General features: G+C 34.9%; 1 protein-coding gene across 1 annotated transcript; it reads left to right on the top strand.

The window, feature by feature from the left end:
* Window positions 1–9909: 9909 nt before the first annotated feature.
* Window positions 9910–19922, top strand: LOC132545829 (glutathione reductase, mitochondrial-like). The gene is made up of 11 exons (XM_060209497.1): window positions 9910–10084; window positions 11587–11702; window positions 12186–12255; window positions 12670–12802; window positions 13469–13523; window positions 13842–13941; window positions 14786–15007; window positions 16390–16501; window positions 17336–17467; window positions 18233–18366; window positions 18679–19922. The coding sequence occupies exons 1-11, from the start codon at window positions 9917–9919 to the stop codon at window positions 18826–18828; spliced, it is 1392 nt and encodes a 463-aa protein (XP_060065480.1). The 5' UTR covers window positions 9910–9916; the 3' UTR covers window positions 18829–19922.
* Window positions 19923–21096: the final 1174 nt, after the last annotated feature.

Raw genomic sequence — 21096 nt, 5'->3', positions numbered from 1 at the left:
ATTTTTTGATTGTTGAATTAAAACATAATACCGATAGCCTTTTAATAATATTGATTTTGAAATTCACTACCTGTACACACGAGTACATTAGCGCAGTATGGGGCGATGGTGCCAAACCGTGTATACATACTTAAGACGAAAAAGACTTCTTTGTTTTTTATCACATATTTATAACATTTTACTACAGAACAGAAATCAGTTTCTGTTCTGATGAACATCAATAAAACATTTCAGTTTGTTTACATCTGAAAATTCCGATATTATCAGGCTGGTCCTGCAGGAGACTACGCATAGTATCACTTGATAAGATATGTCATTTATCTTCATCAATTTGTGCCCACATCGATGTAATCCATTTTTCAATATAAGACACACGGTTTGCTTGCAGTACTTATATTTCTAGGATAGGTATAAAAAATACCAACATCTTCACATAATCATAATCCAAATCATAATTGTATAAATCCTGAGGAAGGAATGAACAAAAGAAAGATTTATACGGAGACTCCAGGAAATGTACAAGGAGAATAAGACCAGGTGTTCCAGAAGAATTCATCGACGACACACGCCATGCGTAATTTTTGGTCAATTCAAGTAAGTATTGTATTTCTCAAATGAGAACACGGTATAGAATAACGTAACCAGCAGGCAAACTAACAAGCATCAAACACGACCAGCTTCATGTCGCACCAAGAAATACAATATTTCTAAATGAGATCACTATGACGATCATAAGACTTCCCCCATAATTTTCAACAACCTGCATCTTTACAAACGTGTTAAAAGCTTGTCCGTCATTCACGAAATCCTGATAATAGGAACAGGCCCATGAATATCGGATCAACTGTGACCTGCAAATACCGTAGGTTGGGGATGCAAGGATATTGCTAACCAGAAATAGAAAATTCACGATAGGGAAATTGAATAATCGAGTTTTGTAGAAAGCTGCCCATGTATGGTTTCGTTATTGGAAAAGATCGAACTAAGCGGCTGATGTGAAGAGTCTATCGTGTAAAATGAAAATAGTGTCCTAAGAATGCGGGTCGCTTTTACCGTGTCATTACAGTGAAATAGAAAATCCAAGTCATTAAAGTATTACTACATCGCGATATGGAATATGATCAGCATTTTACTTCTGCGTGGGATCTGAAATGTACCGAATTTTGTTAATGTCAACAGAAGTTGAAACAGCCAATCATGTTTTTTACCAGGTCACAATAGAGGGGAAAACACCCATCTTCCTCAGCATCAAGTGTTTGCAAAAGCGAGGAAGGTCAAAAGTTCTGTGACTGTAAGAGGAAAATCAATGCACATCAAAAATGGTAAATAATGTTCGCTTCTGGGCAATCAGATTTAACTGGCTAGTGGTTAGCTATCCTATCGTCAGTACATTATGGCCAAAAGACATCGTGACCTGCTGGGAGTATCATGCTACCTCGTTTAGGTTGCATATATGACATCCATTGTTTCGTTCTGATTTAGGTGTCAAGGAATGATGGGATCACTTGAGAACATTTTTATAGTGTCATCACGCTGAAATGACCTTACCTTATTACAGTAACGTGACATTTCATGTGTGTTCCGTGCGAAAAGAACATCTTCAAACACACAAAAATGCAGTAAAAGGTGTGTTGTATGTGATTTTACATTTTAGTTGCCCAAAATACTCTGTTCGTTGTATTGTACCTGTAACAGAAATCTCAAAGTAATACCAAATTCTACTAGTTTTGTAGTCTAAGTTAACAACTGATTTTAGGTAGGTGTTCTGTATCACACGCGTTAAACATTTGGTTGTAATGTTTGAACCCTGTAAATCACCCATTTTTATCGTTTGTTAGATTTACATACCTTTGAAGAAGTTGTTACAATAGATAATCCATGCACAAAGAAAACGTTCGCCTTCAATATATTCTGCAATATCAAACTATCGGTATTGGGAGCCAGCTTCACGCTGCCAAAACCTCGCATTAATTTCTCGTTATGTTTACAGTCTGCAGGTTTACACATGATGTCAACTAAAGCAATCACTTTCAGCAGACACTAACACGACCAACAACACATTGGCGGTTTTTAGTTTTTAAATATTATTTTCTCATTAAACTATTAACGATATACATACACGGACCGATGTTACCGATCTCTCCCAATTGTTTACCTTATTTATGACGTAAACTTGAAGCTGTTATTTTCTAATGTCTAGGTCCTTATTACCGTGTTATATAAACGCTAACGTAATTAGATTCTACTGTAAAACCGCCAACATATACAATAGCTCTTTGTATAAGCAGTGATGTGTTATAATATGATTTTTATGCATTTACACCGAACATTCAGTTGGATTGTACAACAGCACACATAAACCAAACCAGGATAATCATTACCAGATATGTTAAGAACGATAACTGTCCCGAGCATTACATCACACCGTATATTCTACGTTACTGCTGTTGTCAGTTCTCCAAAATAAAACTCGTATGTCTTCGAATAATGTTAAAGTCTGGGTGTTATGTAAACGTGTTGCTTCCATATAATAAAAAGTGAAATTGATTTCCTTTATCAACATAACAACAAAATGTATTCGCTAATAAGTCAAATGATTCTTATTCCCGTGTTTCAATGTCTGTATTTGTGTGTGACCGTCAGTTATTTTATTATGACACGAGTCTAAATCGTAATTAATGAGGCAAAAGTAGAAAAGTATAGCGTGTGGAAATCTTTATTACGAATGTATTATTTAGGTATGTAGGTATATAGGTAATATTTAGTTATATAATCCTGACATGCTAGATATCTACAGTAATATTGGGATTTTTTTTCAGTGCAGATTAATGTAAGCATTCCTATTGTCAATCACCATATGCTTCCATCAAATGACATAGCATGTTACTTGGGTATTCGTTGCATGGCTTTCGATTGGCTTACGAAGCTTCCTAAAAAAGCTTATTAATTTCTTACGTTTCGGCGCCAAACCATTAAACATCAGAGCATACCTTTATAATCTTAATGTTTTCTTCAATCTTTCCTTGAGGTACATAACGTTTATTGTTTGTGTATTTTATAAAAGTTATCGAATTCTGGCAATATCTTCGTCGCGTTTGGTGATAAGATCTGTGGCATTACTTACTTGGATAAATATTTTCATGGTGAGTGTCGTCGACGAAGCAGATGACGCTTATCCTTCCGAAATTTCTGGAGTTTCATTGAGTTTGAGTTTCTTAATCATGCCGGTGCTTGTTGTTATTTGTTTGTCTTTTTTTAAATCTGGTTCTAAAAACCTTTCATGTTAATCATGTAATGTTTTTGTTTTTAAAAGGGATGTACATGTGTATATTTCTGTCGATTTCCAACATTTCAAACTAATGTTGTTTTTTGTATGTAATACCAATATAGCAATATATATTCTATTAGAAATGAGTTCATATAGGTATTAATCTCATTCCTGTTGTAGACGATGTCATGTCATCCCTGACCATGTAGTAAGAGGACATTGCGACTGCTCTGATCACACGATGTTTGGATTTAAATGTTGAAACAGACACGCTTTATTTGGAACAATTTCCGGTCTGTCGTTATTGTAGTGCTGCAGGTAATGCCCCGGTCTAACACAACAACAAAGAATTGTTTGTGGTGTCAGTTCCATTATCTTTGTCAATGCCCTTCAACACCTCTCGTGACAAGCAATTTAGAACAGAGAGTTATTAATCGAACAGTCAGCTGATGCACTGAGTTGTGACGTTGTGACCACCATAGGGGGTCGGTGTCACTCAGTGTGTGGTGAAACATTTCGCTACACATGACCAGATCTGCGATAAAATAGCTAAGTAAACCAGCATCCAGTACGCTCATATCTACAGAAATAAACGCGCAGTGTAACGTCCGCGGAATGTGAATTGTGTAGGTACTTTTTTCACGTTTTAAAAACATTACAGGTTGCAAATGGATGCGCTTTTCGTAATAAGAATCATATATCTTAGGTTTTCAAGTATCGAGTTAATAAGTCATCTGTTTTCGAAGTTAAGCTGATCATTATACGCATTAGAACATTAAATTTGCTAGACGGTGAAAGATGTTTCGTCTTTTTCGCAATTCACCAATATTGATACATTTCCCTGAACAATCCCGAAACTCATCCGTCTACAACATTACCGCTAGCTTCTTGTAACGAAGCTTACTCTTAAGGGCGTAGCCTCCATTAACTGTTGCTCTCGGATGTAGTCGCTGCTGTCTGCCAAGGACGCCACAATCTACGCTGTATAGGACGTTCATCGTTGTCGCCTTGACCCGAGCAGTTTTTTTTTAGACATGTGTACATCGTCTCCATATGACCTTGTAGGTTGCGGGACCGTAAAACGAAATTGATAATAAATCCTTATATATATTTCCATCAACTTTCGTTGTTATATATCTCTGTGATTACTTCCGGAACGCCTGGTCTTATTCTCCTTGTACTATTTTAGAAGACGTCGTGTAAATATCCTTTTTGTTTATACTTTACCTAGTTTTTTTTGAAAGGGAGTTTGGAATGTGATTATGTCGACAGACTAATATTTCCTTTCTTTTTTATAAGTTAGCGGGAAAACTTGCAACGACGTCAGACTGGCAGTGGGGTCCATTAGCATTAGTAACAAATGACTTGTTTTCTGTAACCAAATGGTTTTTAACACGACTTTACAAGGATGTCTCAGCTTGCTGTTGTAAAACTTGTAATTTTCATTGATTGAGTACAAATGTATTTATCTCGCAAATTGGGCGAAAATTAATTGATGAAGAAAATCTTCATTTATATACATTACCGAAATAAGAATAAAACAAAGATTTCCGATGGACATTATAAATTATCCATGAGTGTATCATGGATATGGGTATTTTAACACCGATATCTACAGGGTTTTTACAGGGTCTATGCGTGTATCATGGATATGGGTGTTTATACAATGATAAGTACAGGGTTTTTACAGGGTCCATGAGTGTACAATGGATATGGGTGTTTAAACACGGTAAGGTACAGGGTTTTTACAGTATATTATGGATATGGGTGTTAATGCCACAGGGTTTATAAGTGTATTATGTATATGGGTGTTTATACAAGGATAGGTACAGGGTTTTTACAGGGTTCATGAGTGTACAATTGATATGGGTGTTTAAACACGGTAAGGTACAGGGTTTTTACAGTATATCATGGATATGGGTGTTAATGCTACAGGGTTTATGAGTGTATCATGTATATGGGTGTTTATACACGGTAAGTTAAAGGGTTTTTACAGGGTTCATGAGTGTACAATTGATATGGATGTTTAAACACGGTAAGGTACAGGGTTTTTACAGTGTATCATGGATATGGGTGTTAATGCTACAGGGTTTATACGTGTATCATGTATATGGGTGTTTATACAAGGATAGGTACAGGGTTTTTACAGGGTTCATGAGTGTACAATTGATATGGGTGTTTAAACACGGTAAGGTACAGGGTTTTTACAGTATATCATGGATATGGGTGTTAATGCTACAGGGTTTATGAGTGTATCATGTATATGGGTGTTTATACAAGGATAGGTTAATGGTTTTCACAGGGTCCATGAGTGTACAATGGATATGGGTGTTTAAACACGGTAAGGTACAGGGTTTTTACAGTGTATCATGGATATGGGTGTTAATGCTACAGGGTTTATGAGTGTATCATGTATATGGGTGTTGATACAAGGATAGGTACATGGTTTTTACAAGGTCCATGAGTGTACAATGGATATGGGTGTTTAAACACGGTAAGGTACAGGGTTTTTACAGTATATCATGGATATGGGTGTTAATGCTACAAGGTTTATGGGTGTATCATGTATATGGGTGTTTATACACGGTAAGTTAAAGGGTTTTTACAGGTTTATGAATTTATCATAGATATGGGTGTTAATGCACGGTTTGGGACATTGGTTTTACAGGGTCAGTGAGTGTTTCATGAAGTACTGATACACGGTTAGGTACAGGGTTTTACAGGGTCCATGAGTGTACAATGGATATGGGTGTTTATACAGGGACATGTAAAGGGTCTCCGTGGGCCTAGGACGGTGAGTCCAATATCAATAATGTACAGGTATATATTCAGATATCACACCCACGTCTCCGGAACTACGTTATTCCAAACATTAAACAGTCATTGGATATTATTATACCGTTATCTCACATAGTATTAAAAACCATTTATATGGAGATATATAATCTTCTTATCGGGAGATTTCTTTTCATAGAGGTCAGTAAAAATTTTATATCATCAGCCGAGCACATTGAATGAAATTATAATATCACTCTACAGCCTGTTTACAAATAATATCTGGATATTTTATAGACAACAAATATGATGAAAAACATACTTATATGTCTATTTAAATTAAAATGGTAATTAGAAATATTCTAAACCAATTTTCTAATTTTAAAGTACAATGCAGATTTAAAGGTCTAATGCCATTTCGTTAATGTTGATGTGTGTAGAGGAAGCCCTTAATCGATGTTAAAACATAATACGTGTGTATTACTATAGACACTATGAATACTACTCTCAATGTTTAACAATGGTTTTAACTAGCGGACCCTCCTCAAGAAACAAAAATTTATATACTATGGATATCATATTCAGTCAATAACTGTCCATGTATTTTGATTTTCAAAGTGAATCAGTTGTTGGTCACTTTACGGGTGTGTTACACAGCGAGCCAAACACTGTTCACGGATTGTGAATGTCAGGATGAGTCGATAACTGTTCACATGGTGGGAAAACCTGAGTGAGTAAATCGTTGTGTAAGAAGTTTGAGTATCGGAGTGAGTTTTCGTGTTAGCGATTGAATGTCAAATTGAGTCAAGACTGAGATATTCACTGTACATTAATTGTGAAACCAGACTGGTGCACATGAGTCCACAAGTGTTCACGTAGTCGGGATGTTAGGGTGAATTTATTACTGGTCAAGCTGTATGGATGACAAAGTGAGATCGCTCAATGATGACTGCTCACGTGTGAATATCCAAAAGTGAGTCAAAAGCCTACACATAGCTGTTCACGTCGTGTGAATATCAAAGCGCGTATTGTACATAACAGCTTGATTCAAAAGCTGTTCACCAAGTATTAGTGTATACATGTGCGTGGCGGAGTGAGTTAATTACTTTTGTGAACGTCAAAGTGCCGAACTCTGAGCGTCAAAGTGCCGAACTCTGAACTGTGACGGAGTGTGGGTATTTGAGGTGAATATATAATAGCTAATATCAGATTGAAATCACTCACTTTTTATAAAGAGGGTCAAAAATTATCAGTTACTTTTTATTAGAAGTAAAGATGGGAGAAGGCACTCCTCACACAGAGTAAAAGTAAAAGACGGATCGACGCGGTCCTTACTCTTTTGAGTTAACTATCTATTCGAAAATTCAAAAGTTTTGATCCTCCAAATGTAGACGTTAAAGTAGACTGACACTTGTCTCTAGAATAATAAAATTACAAATGAATAGAGCTTTACAATCTTGGTGTCTGGGATACCGTCCCTAATTCTCAAACTAGGGGGAGATAAGCCAGAATAAGAATTCAGCTAAGCAGCTCTTAATGAAAATTCTATAAGGGGTTAGTAGCCAGTGTATCGTTAACACAGAGCAGACGGCTATCTGTAGTGGTATGACGTTACAGAGATGACCACCCCTGGAAAGCGGATGCCAATTCTTTTCTCGTGCAACTGGCAGAAAATACAAAAGTATTGTTGACAACAGAGATTTTGTTTATAGATTTTCGTTTCGCCCTCTTTTTATTCGCCCATCACTTTTACACGGATCTATTCTAAATAACTCTGTTTCTTTACAAATAAAACCCTGTACCAGCATGTAAATGTTTTCTTGATTAAATATGTATATGGGGTAACTTTAAAATGTTGACTGAACGGTAATGGGTGTTTTCGGCGCCGATACAATACCATAATATCGATACGATCTAGAATATTAACGCAGCTACCAGTATTTGAAATTTCTTATACAATATATTGTATAGCCCTTCGTTTATGTGATATCCTTAACATTTGTATGTGAAAACATGTAAATTACAACGTATCTAATTAACAGAACTCAAAAAGACATACATTCTGGCTACATGTATTTTATGTAGATAACCAAACAGATATTCGATCTGCAGGGAATATGCTCATAAATGACCAACCCTTTCTGTCTTTTGTTAAAGTCACTATGTTAACTAAACTAAATTCCACTCCGAAATCTTGCATAATTCACTGATCTACAAATACGAATTCGGTCATTTAAAAGTTTGCCACCAACATACACAGCAGTAACATGGCCGAAATTTACGTGATCGGTTATTTTGAAACATTTTTCTCAGGTTGGTAATGTCAATAGAATAGGAGATCTTTTAACACAACCAGTAGAAGATTAGAGTGTGACGTTGGGCGTTGGTCGAGCCTTGCTCAACAGATGTGAAACTATTGTCAAAAGAGACAAGGACAAGAAGCAAGAACAAAATCTCAGCAGCATGAAAACATTGTGGATACCCTGATTGTGCAATCCAGAAAGTTAACAATGTAGCAAAAAGATTTATAGACGAAACATCAAGGAAAAGAACAAAACGAAAGGACAAATTGCCATCCCTTACATCAAAGGCCTGTCAGAAACCATTCAGGGGATTAAGCATGGTCATGACATTGCAGCAGCGGTAAAACCTCACAAGACACTCCGAAATATCCTAGTCCACCCTGAGGATAAAACACACAAAGAAATCGCCGCAGAATGCGTATACAAAACCGGTGCAAGAACTGCGACGCATCATATATCGGAGTGACAGGTAGAAGATTCGGTGTCCGACACAATGAACATCAGAAAGACGCGGAACCCCAAGAACGCAATCCCCCAACACCCCCCCCCCCCCCCTCCCAGATCACTAGATCAGAGCGAAAACATTCCCAGTCCCAGATAATTAAATCTGCACTTACAGATCATTCCACCAATCAAAATCATATCATTGACTGGAAAAATTCCAAAATAGTGGACAGGGAAATCGACCTTTTTAGGCGGTTGGTTAAGGAAGCCCATATAGATACGCCGCGGCGGCCAGAACCTAATAGCGGATGGGGTGGTGGTCTCTAATCTGTTTATCATCTCGTCACACTATTTTAGACCTAAGTAGTGTACATAGGATTATAGTACAGTCGGAAAAGTTGGTCGATTCCGTAAAATCTCGTACGTTACGTACGTCATTTGTCTGATAAAGGTGACCGTATAGTCATCGAAACGTCACGCTCTAATCTTCTACTGGTTGTATTATAAGAACTTCTTTTCTATTATATGATCGGTTTTTCATATATTCATATTAATATTTTGTTGTGCCATCTAAGTTCCCTCTTTCTCGAAAAGAGAGAGAGAGAGAGAGAGAGAGAGAGAGAGAGAGAGAGAGAGAGAGAGAGAGAGAGAGAGAGAGAGAGAGAGAGAGAGAGATTCTGTCTTCTTTTCTTTAATAGTCTTTAAAAACATATCATGTTATACATGTATTCATGCATTTGTAAGTACCAGTATTTGCTTTCTAGAATTGTAATTTCCCCAGAAATGTGTTTAATTCCCACATTTTGGTACATGTATATGAAGGAATGAGTTTATTCTTGTAATAATATTTTGGCGTCAGTTTTCTCCCGACCGCACAAACAGATTCATTTTACATACTAAAAAAGTCCCCGTCGCACATTTCATTTTTCTTGCTTTGTGTGTTGTAATGCTGTTTGTATAAATGCATGTTTTTAGACCAAGTGTTTGAAATTCCCAAGCTTTCCCCTAGAATATTCGTGTCGGCTACGATAAACATTTAACCCGGACTTATTATTGAAGGTAGGGAAATTTGGTTGACACCGTTTTAGTTTCTACTCCGGTGCGTGCTGTTTTTTACCGTTCATTCATGCGATTCACTCAGCTCTTACTGGCAAGAGTAATGCCGCCCGTTGTAAAGAATTTCGATTACTTGGTGATCGGAGGGGGTTCTGGGGGGATAGCCAGCGCGAGGAGGGCAGCTGAATTTGGTGTCAAGGTCGGATTAGTTGAACAAGCGAGATGGGGAGGCACGTGTGTAAGTAATTTACTTTTTATATTACACTTATACTGCATGTTGGGTTTGGCAACTTGAGCCGGATATCAATGATATAAGATTCATAGAACTGTTAATTACGTGTATTAGAGGTTTTTTTTATTGGTTTATTTACAAGTGAGCGTATACCACGGGAGACAACTCGCACAAAAAGGTAGTGTGTGAAGGACTTCCAATAAGGGCAATGCACAACACTCCTACAACACATGCAAAATAACTTCCAAGAAAATGAAGATAGAAGTTTAACATGCAGTTTGTATGACTAGTTGAGCAGGGAGTGTCGTTTGAGCTAAAAAAAAAGCTAAAGGTTTAAAGATCCCTCTAGTCAAATGCAAAAACAAACAAATAAAAACAGGGATGGACTTAATGCCTTTGACAACCACGGACTTAGATATATATATATATATATATATACAGGGTTTTCCATAAGAGCCAGTCGCTAGCCAATTTGACCAGCTACTTTGATCATTTGGTCGCCTACACCAATCCAGTTCCGTAATAATGTTCTCTACACGACTACACGTACACGGCAGGCCAGCCTCCTACTTTGACTACGCAGCCTACTACTAGCAAAATTATGGAAAACCCTGTATATATATATATAAAGACCATTTGACAATGGAGAATTTAGCTAGTATATAGCGACTTTATGAAGGCCTTTGAAAAGATGCCTTGCCAACGCCTTATCAAAGAAGTATCAGGTAACAGAACTGGCATACATGTTGTAAATTGGGTTGAAGACTTCCAGAAAAAGACATGCATGAGAACCTGTATTGCTCAACGTAGAATCATCTGAATTACATTGTGTAATTAGGGATATTCCCCAGGGAAGTGTACTGGGTCCAGTCTTATTTGTTCTTTTAATGAATTACCTCCCACCGATAACTTCATTCCCTTCACCATTATTTGCTCTTCACAACGATAAAAGTAAGCTACAAAATTGGTCAAATACATGACTATATAAAGTCTTTTCAATCCGAAATTCAGACAAAAGATGATAGTTCATGTCAGGAGGAGACCTGAAGGGGGAAGGATTTAATAAGAAAATAGTGTTAGGTAGTCCGCTTTTTTATTTTTGTCTTGGTCACAGGTCCCTGATTATTCACTATTTTCTAAACCCGCAAAGGTCCCTTATTATAACTGTTTTAAACCCTCATAGCCTAATATAGATACATGTACTTTTTATCTATCATCTAGGATCAATCTCTTCAACATATTTTTGCCTCTGAATGAAGTATCAATTAAATTTGATCTTTGAAAAAAAATGTCAATAAAAAAGTAAAATAAAATAGATTCTACATGTATATGCATTTGCCTAAAATCAGAAACAATTTCCAAGTGAAAGGTATTTTGTTCATGTAAAACTTGGAGACTTCATGATCTTTGATATTTTTATGGCTTGATGAAATTTACCTTCACTTTTTTGGAATCAATATTTGAACCATAAATATATACTATTAAAAAACAGTTTCATTTTTTTTTAGGTCAATGTTGGATGTGTTCCCAAAAAGGTTATGTTCAACACAGCGATGCATGCAGAGATGATGAAGGAACATAAAGACTACGGGTTTGACGTCAAGTGCAATGGATTTGACTGGGGGTACAGTATTTGTGTTTTATTTCCATCGTGTACATATCTAAGGAATCCTACTTCATGTTTTGTTTCTGAATCACCATAACTTAGGAATAGAACCATATTGTAATGGTGACAGGTGTTAGAAACATACATTAAGCTACCAATATCACATTATACTTGATGATGTTAACAAGTCACTATGAGTTATGTAGTTCAGATTTCAGCCTCAAGAAAGTGTATTAAAGTTGAAGACTGCTTTTAGACATTATACATGTTAGCCCATAGTGTAGCATGAAACATTTGTGTGAGCTGCTTGGCTATTGTTAATGATTTTATTGTTTTTTAATGTTATGACCAATTCAGCAGATTTAGTGATATTTAATTCCCATAATCAGTCAGCAATTGATTATCGATGATATAAATGTAAAAGACAAATGTTTAAATCACTTTTGAATTGCATTACAATGTTTATAATGCTTTTGTTGAATATATATAATTTCATTTCAGAGTTGTCAAGAAGAGTAGAGATGAGTATATAAAAAGACTCAATGGTATATATGAATCTAACTTAGCCAAGGTAAGTTTGATTGTAATATATACACTGTGAAACTCGTTTTTTCTTTACTCTCTTCTGAAATAAAGTTACAGGCATAGTGTCAGTGGGACATAAACTGACTCTGATATGATCGTTAAAGCACTGTTCATCCTGATAATTCTGCTTTCAGGGTTAATTTATCTATAGACCCCCTTAATCTTTTTTGAATTTTGGTTCTTTTCAGGTCTTTCTTTAACCTATATCTTGACTTTACATGACCAATAGATGTTGATATTCTTTTAAATTAAAAAAATTGAATCAATTAATTAATCAATCAGTCAGTCAATTTGTGTAGTTTAGACGTGTATATGTTTATGATTGATGTATTGATGTTCTTGACTTTATAATTACATTTATTAAGATGTGGAATATGATAAAGTTTGTTTTTATTTTTAGTCGAAAGTTGACACTATAGTTGGGAAAGCCACGTTCACAGATGATGGATGTGTGGATGTAAATGGTCAGAAATACAGTGCTGATCATATAATGGTGGCTACTGGTGGTTATCCCTTCATCCCCAATATCCCAGGTAAACACACAAAAACACAAAGAGGATGTTTATGATTACACGAGGAACTATGTTATTTTGTTCTCAGAGGTGAGCCTACTGACATCAGTATACAGCTCAATTAGAAATTTAAATTCAAGTTTTGTTTCAGATTACGAAAATGATACATAAATGTTCATACGATATTATATAAGTAAATAACTGTTACAAATTGGTAGATGTAATGTATATTCAATACAAATACAATTTAGATGATAGATAAATAATCACATTTACTGTGTGGGCTACATTCTGTTTATCTCTTAATCAAATTGTATTCCTGATATGTTTAAGTGTCGTATCAGGTAGCAGTCCTACACATGTATTTATAAATACAGTGGTGCATCATCTTTAGTTATATTCACAGATGTTCATTCCTTAATTCTTACTTAACATCCTAAGAATGTCAGTGATTATTTTATAGAATTTTTTTTCTTGATTTAATTTTTTTCATTTATTTCTGTGATATACTGTAAAAACTCAATGTATTGATCACCATTAAAGTGAAAATGTTGCTCATCACTCCCTGACAATTGCTTTGATTTATCCCTGATATTGATAATGGACTTTCAATGACAACCATATTTACCATAAAAGATTACGATTTGATCATTCTGTACTTTGGAAAATTTTATTTGGGTGTTGCAGGTTCTGAGCATGGTATATCAAGTGATGGTTTCTTTGAATTGGAGGAGTTACCCAAGTAAGAAGTGAAATGATTGTAAATGAGTGGATTTTCCACAGTGAATATTTTGTATCAAGAACATGTATGAAATGTTATCGCGTGAATTTGAAATTAGAAAAAACTGTAAGACAAAATTTGCATCTCGGCATATCTGAAAGGGAATTGATACCATCTTGGTATAACCCATGTAACTGTAGTATAAAGACTGCTGACCCAGACAGGGAAAATAAATATAGATAAAAACCTCACTCATTCTATTGTTAAAGTACAATACATGTCACTGTCAATAATTTTGGTGAATTATCATTGTCTATTATGTTGTTATTCCCCATACAGGAAGGTGGTGGTGATTGGTGCAGGGTACATCGCTGTTGAGTTAGCTGGAATATTCAACGCTCTTGGATCGGACACTTCAATAATGATCCGTTATGACAAGGTATACAATTATTTCACATCAATGTTAATCTAACTTTGTCTGACTTGGAATCGAAGCACAGGAAATGGATTATCTTAAAGATATGGTTACTTTTAAAGCAGAAATGATTGGAGTAGCAGGAAGACAATTTAAAGTCCTGATTGTATAAAAGAACTTTTTTCTGAAGACTTTTATGATGCTGTACCTGTAATCCTCTCTGTCCCCTCCATTCCCCTCCCATACACTAAGTAAGGAGGTATAAAGGAATTACTTTTGCCTGTACATCTCTGCTTGCTGAACCCCTATGGGTCATTCACACTATGTCAGCTTGTTTTGTTGGTTGGTTGACAAGTTTTTTGTGTCTGAGACTCCTGTTGCCAGGCATTGTCTCACCGATGAATGCCCATGTTTTGGTGACATGAGGGGACGACCTGCGTCCCCCACAGAGGGATGGAATGGTCTGTTGCAGTGTGTGTTTGATTATGATAGTTGTAGAAGATGACTCCAGGGCCTAATGATGTCTTATCCTAATTCTAATTATCTGAAACATGTCCAGAAGTGAACTGAAAGGAGCTTATATAGATTTTGTATAGGTTCGGGTAATTTTGGAGTTGGTCGCTGCAAATGCCTTAAAAATGATCAAACACTATCCCTAAACCACTGGACTGGTTTATCACACCTACTCTTTTTCCCAAAAGCCACAGAGAGATCTTTTATGTGTGAGTGCGGACAGTCCTCACACAGGCACACTATAGCAGCATGCCAACAAGATGGACATTGCTTAAAGGTCAAAGGTCATCTTTGACAATACAGGAAATAACTTGCACCTTATGGTTCAGGCTATTTGTCTTATTGTTACTTTTAGGTTCTGAGGACTTTTGATTCGATGGTCAGTGATTCAGTCACCAAAAACATGGAAGATGATGGGGTGAAGGTCATTAGAAGGACACAAACTACATCTGTGAAGAAAGAGGAAAATGGAACTTTAACCTTGGAGACCACTGGAGGTCAAATTAAAGATGTCAACTGTCTCTTATTTGCCATTGGTCGAAATCCAAATACACAGGGACTGAACCTTGAAAAACAGGTAAAATAGGATTGATGAAACATTAATGATATTTTTTGTATCATTCGGTCACAGTCAGTTAGAAAAGTGTGTGGCATTTGGATGACCTTCATCTGATTAATAATCAGTGAATTGTGTATGATCTGATTTGTATACAGTGTGAGAGATGGTTATGAGACAAGACTTTTCTACTGTAATTTAAGTCTTAATATGTACACTGAGGTAGAAAATAATTTACATTATGATGATAAAATTAATAGTGAACACAGTTTGAAATTTTGTTAGATATTTTATAATGCTGTAGCAACTGTTTGGTTTTTTTTCACATAAGAGTAAATCCAGTATAGACTTAATTTGATTGTTTAAGTGAATACACCTGTTTTACTGCAAATATTTTGTTTAAATAATCAGTTTTAAAAAATCAAAATAAACTCTTCTTAATTTAGATGTGTAAAGAACATCATTTCATGTGTGAAGGTGTGTAAAAATGTGTGATCTGAGTGTGATACATGTGTGAAGAACATTATTTCATTGATGACAACTTTGTATGTCACTGATGTTGCTAATCTACAACAAAACAACCCAAATTTCAAAAGAACTAAATGGTATATAATAAAGGAAACAGTTAGATTTGTTTCAATGACTTTGTAAAAGTAATTCAACCTTGGATGTAGTTATCATATAGTATGGACATCTAAATCCATCAAACAAATGAATTTTATCTATTTCCTTTTGTTGTGTTGTGTACGTTGTATTTGGTGTTTTTAGGGGACTATAAATTCTAATTTTAGAGAGATGACTCCAAAGTCTTTATGGCTTGCTCTATTCACTTCAGATTTAGTTTTTAGTCATATTGAAAAAAGTACTGTAAAATATCAGTCAATATTTCATATTTTTAAGGTAAATGTCATAATTGAGGGAATTTTGAGAAATGAAGAATTTACCAAATTTTTATTTTATGTTTTATAATGTATCAGTATTTGAACATGACAATGATTTATTTGTGGTGTTTACATATTGATAATTAAAATTAATTTGGAAAGTTGGTATTTGGGAAGTGAAGACATAAGTTAGCTGAACAATTATCACAAGACATATAATAATTACATATAAAACTTCTCCTTTTTTTGATGTGATGATTTTTTTAATGATGCATTCTGTTTGACTTAGTTTGAATTGTGCATATCTGTATTTAACTGTATATATTGCCTTGGAGAGTTACATCACTCACGTTGATATCTTCACTTACCAAAGGTTACGAACCTGTACCTTCCTCTTCACAGAAAGTATCCCATTGAACACCCTTGGCTAGCAAAGAGGGGTTGATAAAAGTTATGTCAAATTTTGCATAATGATGATGAAGAGAATATTTGATAGTGTATTTTGTGTTCTTTGTATTACAGGGGGTCAAGTTAGACAGCAAGGGTCACATCATTGTGGATGCATTCCAGAACACAGACGCCAAAAATATCTATGCTCTTGGGGATGTCTGTGGCAAAGCTCTTCTCACTCCAGGTAAACATAAATTTGCACAAATTCAAAATCAAGATTACACCTGTATAATAATCTTTATTATAGACATAGAAAAAATGGCTTGGACATGCCTTCCTGATTGCTTTCATCATAAAATAACTGTGTTAAGTGAGTTACAGTGTATTTGGTTAGGTATAAGTAAAACACAACCTCATTATAACATATTTAGCTACAATGGTGTTGACTGCAATAGCTCAGTCAGACCACTGACCTATACACAACCTGAGGAGAAGATCTGAGGTATCTGGTTGACACGCTCCACACTTGGTTTGTTTACCTTAGGAAGCTGAGAAAGCCAACCATCTTGTACCATTGTTGTTATATCCTTGGGCAATTTAATTTCAGTTAGCACGTGATGGGCCTCTGGTATTATGTTCAATGAGGTAGCCATCAGCTAGTGCAAGACACCATCTTAAGATGATAATGGTTGTTACAGAGAACTTTATATATAAAACAATTGTTTTAACCACTTATGGAGGGAATAAGAAATCCCTTTTAGAAAGCACTAATTATCTGATTATAAAGCCAGATAAGGTTGATCTGAGATGATTTATTGAATTGTATTGGGATAATTGACCTATAAAGGAATTTAATTGCAAATTCAAATGTTATGCAACAAATAATCATGTATGACGTTTTGCTGCCTTAGTTCAATTCTTTCAATTTTAAAAAATTATGATAAAAAGATCACAAATGAACTCCATCTGTATTTTTAATTTTTTATTTTTAGTATCACTGTAAATAGTGTCACAATATCATTTGATTATTCAGAAAAGATTTAAGTAATTATATAATTGCTATGGTTTGTGTTTTCAGTTGCCATAGCAGCTGGTCGACGATTAGCTCACAGATTGTTTGACAACAAACCTGACTTAAAGCTTGACTATAACAATATAGCTACGGTAGTGTTCTCTCATCCTCCTACTGGTACCATTGGACTCACAGAGGGTAAGTGTATACGTTTTACCATGAACAACAGAAAGTATACAGGCAACAGCTGTTATTGGAAAAAATGTTAGATCTGTCATTTGTAAATTTAAAGTGGAAAAAATTTAGTGGAAGCTGTGAAATTTTAACTTCGAACATTAAAAATGTCTCCTGAGTCCAAATTCTACTCTGGATGATAAAGACATTTTTTCCCATCTCTTGTAAAACTTCACAAGTAACTTATTTGGTAATTACTTACTTAATACATAAAGTGATCCTATTAGTTTGTAATCTGTCAATTAAAGGATGTATACAAAGGTCACATGTGAATGCCTGAAATAGTAAAGTTGATTTTGAAAACAGTGTACTGACCATGATAGGTCATACTTAAGGTCATGTAAAAGTGTAATGATTGCCTGTTGTATTGTGTCACATCACATCACATCCCACTATGTCATGGTCCTAATTATTGTCATATATCTTAAGAACTTCTCTACAGATTTAGTTCATATTAACCCCATAGTACCATGTCATGAAATTCTACAACTGATCAGATTTTTATTAGCATAGGAGTTTAGGCATCCATGTATTTTGGGCATTTTCCATTTTTTTTTTTTTACTTTTCTATATCGAAGTCTCTAAAAGCATGATTTCACCCATTTTGCTCAAAAGTGCATTATTATCTGAGCATCTCTAATATGTTATCTCATAAAAGAGAAGGCAATTCCTTAAAATTTTATTTTGGCTGGTATTCCAAAATATCTCAACACCATTTGTTCATTTCAGAGGAAGCTCGTACCAAGTATGGTGATGACAAAATCAAAATCTACTCATCTGTCTTTACTCCAATGTACTACGCAGTTACACAGACCAAACACAAGTGTAGCATGAAGCTTGTCTGTCTTTTACCTGAAGAAAAGGTAAGCTATCTTCTCAGTAGATCTGTTTTATTAACATGCTTACTTTTGATTTGAAAACTGTCAATATATTGAAATATTGTCTGTTGATAAAATGATTTTTGAACTACACAGACATGTACACTAAAACATACCAGATACCTATAGTAAGTTTTGTCAGCTTTCTGTGTATTATTACGACATGATTATATTATATATATAAAGGATAATCAGAGACTTGTGTAGCTATTTAGATCTCCTGGATAGGGTTCTGTGTGAGTGTAAAAATCAGTGTAAATCCACTCGTCATTATTATATTTTTGATGTTTTATCAAGGTGATTGGGTTACACATGGTGGGACAAGGTGTCGACGAGATGCTTCAGGGATTTTCAGTTGCCATCAAAATGGGTGCCACTAAGAAACAGTTTGATGATACAGTCGCAATCCACCCGACATCTGCTGAAGAGCTTGTCACCATGAGATGAAACTTGTAATACTACAAACTTGAATCTGACACACTGCTATATACTTTTTAGAATGTACATGAATAAATCAAGTTCTTTGCAATACTTATTGTATTTTACTTTCATCACATGATTCAAAATTTAGTTTTCAATATTCAATACATGTATTGTTATCTTAAAAAGAGATGTATTTTTCTAAAAAAAAGTATATAAAAACTATTAATCAGTAAAAAATAGTAATCAGTATATTTGGTATATTTGTTTTATTTATGTATACCAGGTAATTAATTATTAGTTGTGACAGTCTTTTGTTATATAAAGTTACATATCTGTTGTGTATAGGCATTAGACAATTTGTTTGTATATATAAGTCCCTTCACTGGTTTTATATGAAGGAAGCTTGATGTATATTTGTTACCAAAGAGATGTATTATCCCCCTTTAACTTCATGTTTCACCTCAACAGATGCATTTAAGATATTCTGTTATAGCAATTTAACAAGATTAAAGAAAATGTTCAATAAGTTTATATATTATCAAACTTCAAACACAGAATCATGTGTTATATTATTATAGAATTAAATATCAGAAAAATACTAATGATTGAGATTTTAATTGACAATGTGAATGATTTATCCAAATTGTGATAATCCACTAGCAACTCATGGTTCTTAGTCCCACCACATACAGGCTGTAGGTACATACATTATATGTCTGAAAAACTAGAGTTGTCGCTAACATAAGTTGTTAGACAAATGTCTTAAATCTAGTGAGTTAAGGCCAGAGGAATCTCAAGTTTTTGTTGTAGCCAACGTATATACACGTATACTGATAAATACACCCCAGAATTAGTGTCCTATATAACTTGTCAGTCCCGCCATTTCATAACAACATTAAAACGAATTTTGGCTGTTGTTTGGATTCAGTGTAAAAATGTACACAAATTTTATACTCCCAGTAGTAAAAACTGTGTCCAATCTGTGCCTTAATTCATGTGTACTCACTCATTTTCTACACTTGTAACCATTATATGTGGCAATTTCTGTAGTGTTGATATTTTTTATATTAATACTTAGTTATTATAGAATCTGTGATTAAATGAAAATTCATATTTTACGCATAAATGTTACGTCTTGTTATATTTGGAATGACTTGGCTGGCATCATGTGTCTGTGAGGACAAGGCTATAAATGGTTATCTACCCTGATATATCCAACGACTTTAAATTTGTATCATGACATTTTAATTTTGTGGTTTAATATCATTAATATAAAATTTACGAATAATTTAAACATTTTACAAATAAATCTTACTTTAATTTACTGGTCATGTCTGTGTCTTTATTTAATATGAATTCAGTGTTTTAGTATTAGCAAGGTCATTGCGTTATTAACTTTAGAATGAATATATGTACAAGCTTCATGTACCAATAACAAAATCATATCTCTCATATATAATTTCACTTAATGAGTTGCAGAAAATGACGTTCAAGGAGAATTAATTTGATCTTAATGAATAGGAAACACTGACATATCTCTTTATTATTACTTACAGGAGTGTATCAACTAAGACTTATTTGTGTGGATCAGTAAAACTTTGAGTAAGGTCTCCACAAATGGTGAAGCATGATAGTCAGATTTGTGAAGTACTACACCATGTTTACAGTGTATCTTTGTGGAGTAGCCTAAGTGTGAAGTACTACATCATGTTTACAGTGTATCTTTGTGGAGTAGCCTAAGTGTGAAGTACTACACCATGTTTACAGTGTATCTTTGTGGAGTAGCCTAAGTATGAAGTACTACACCACATGTTTACAGTGTATCTTTGTGGAGTAGTCTAAGTGTGAAGTACTACACCACATGTTTACAGTGTATCTTTGTGGAGTAGTCTAAGTGTGAAGTACTACACCACATGTTTACAGTGTATCTTTGTGGAGTAGTCTACACCATGTTGTAATATACAGTTTACAGTGTATCTTTGTGGAGTAGCCTAAGTGTGAAGTTATACACCACATGTTTACAGTGTATCTTTGTGGAGTAGTAGCCTAAGTGTGAAGTACTACACCACATGTTTACAGTGTATCTTTGTGGAGTAGCCTAAGTGTGAAGTACTACACCACATGTTTACAGTGTATCTTTGTGGAGTAGTGTGAAGTACTACACCATGTATACAGTGTATCTTTGTGGAGTAGCCTAAGTGTGAAGTACTACACCATGTTTACCGTGTATCTTTGTGGAGTAGCCTAAGTATGAAGTAGTACACCACATGTTTACAGTGTATCTTTGTGGAG

This window comes from Ylistrum balloti, unplaced genomic scaffold (assembly GCF_031769215.1).
Source record: "Ylistrum balloti isolate Yb309-2 unplaced genomic scaffold, AGI_CSIRO_Ybal_v1 Utg369858, whole genome shotgun sequence".
Lineage (NCBI taxonomy): Eukaryota > Metazoa > Mollusca > Bivalvia > Pectinida > Pectinidae > Ylistrum > Ylistrum balloti.
This window is presented reverse-complemented; position numbering and strand designations above follow the sequence as displayed.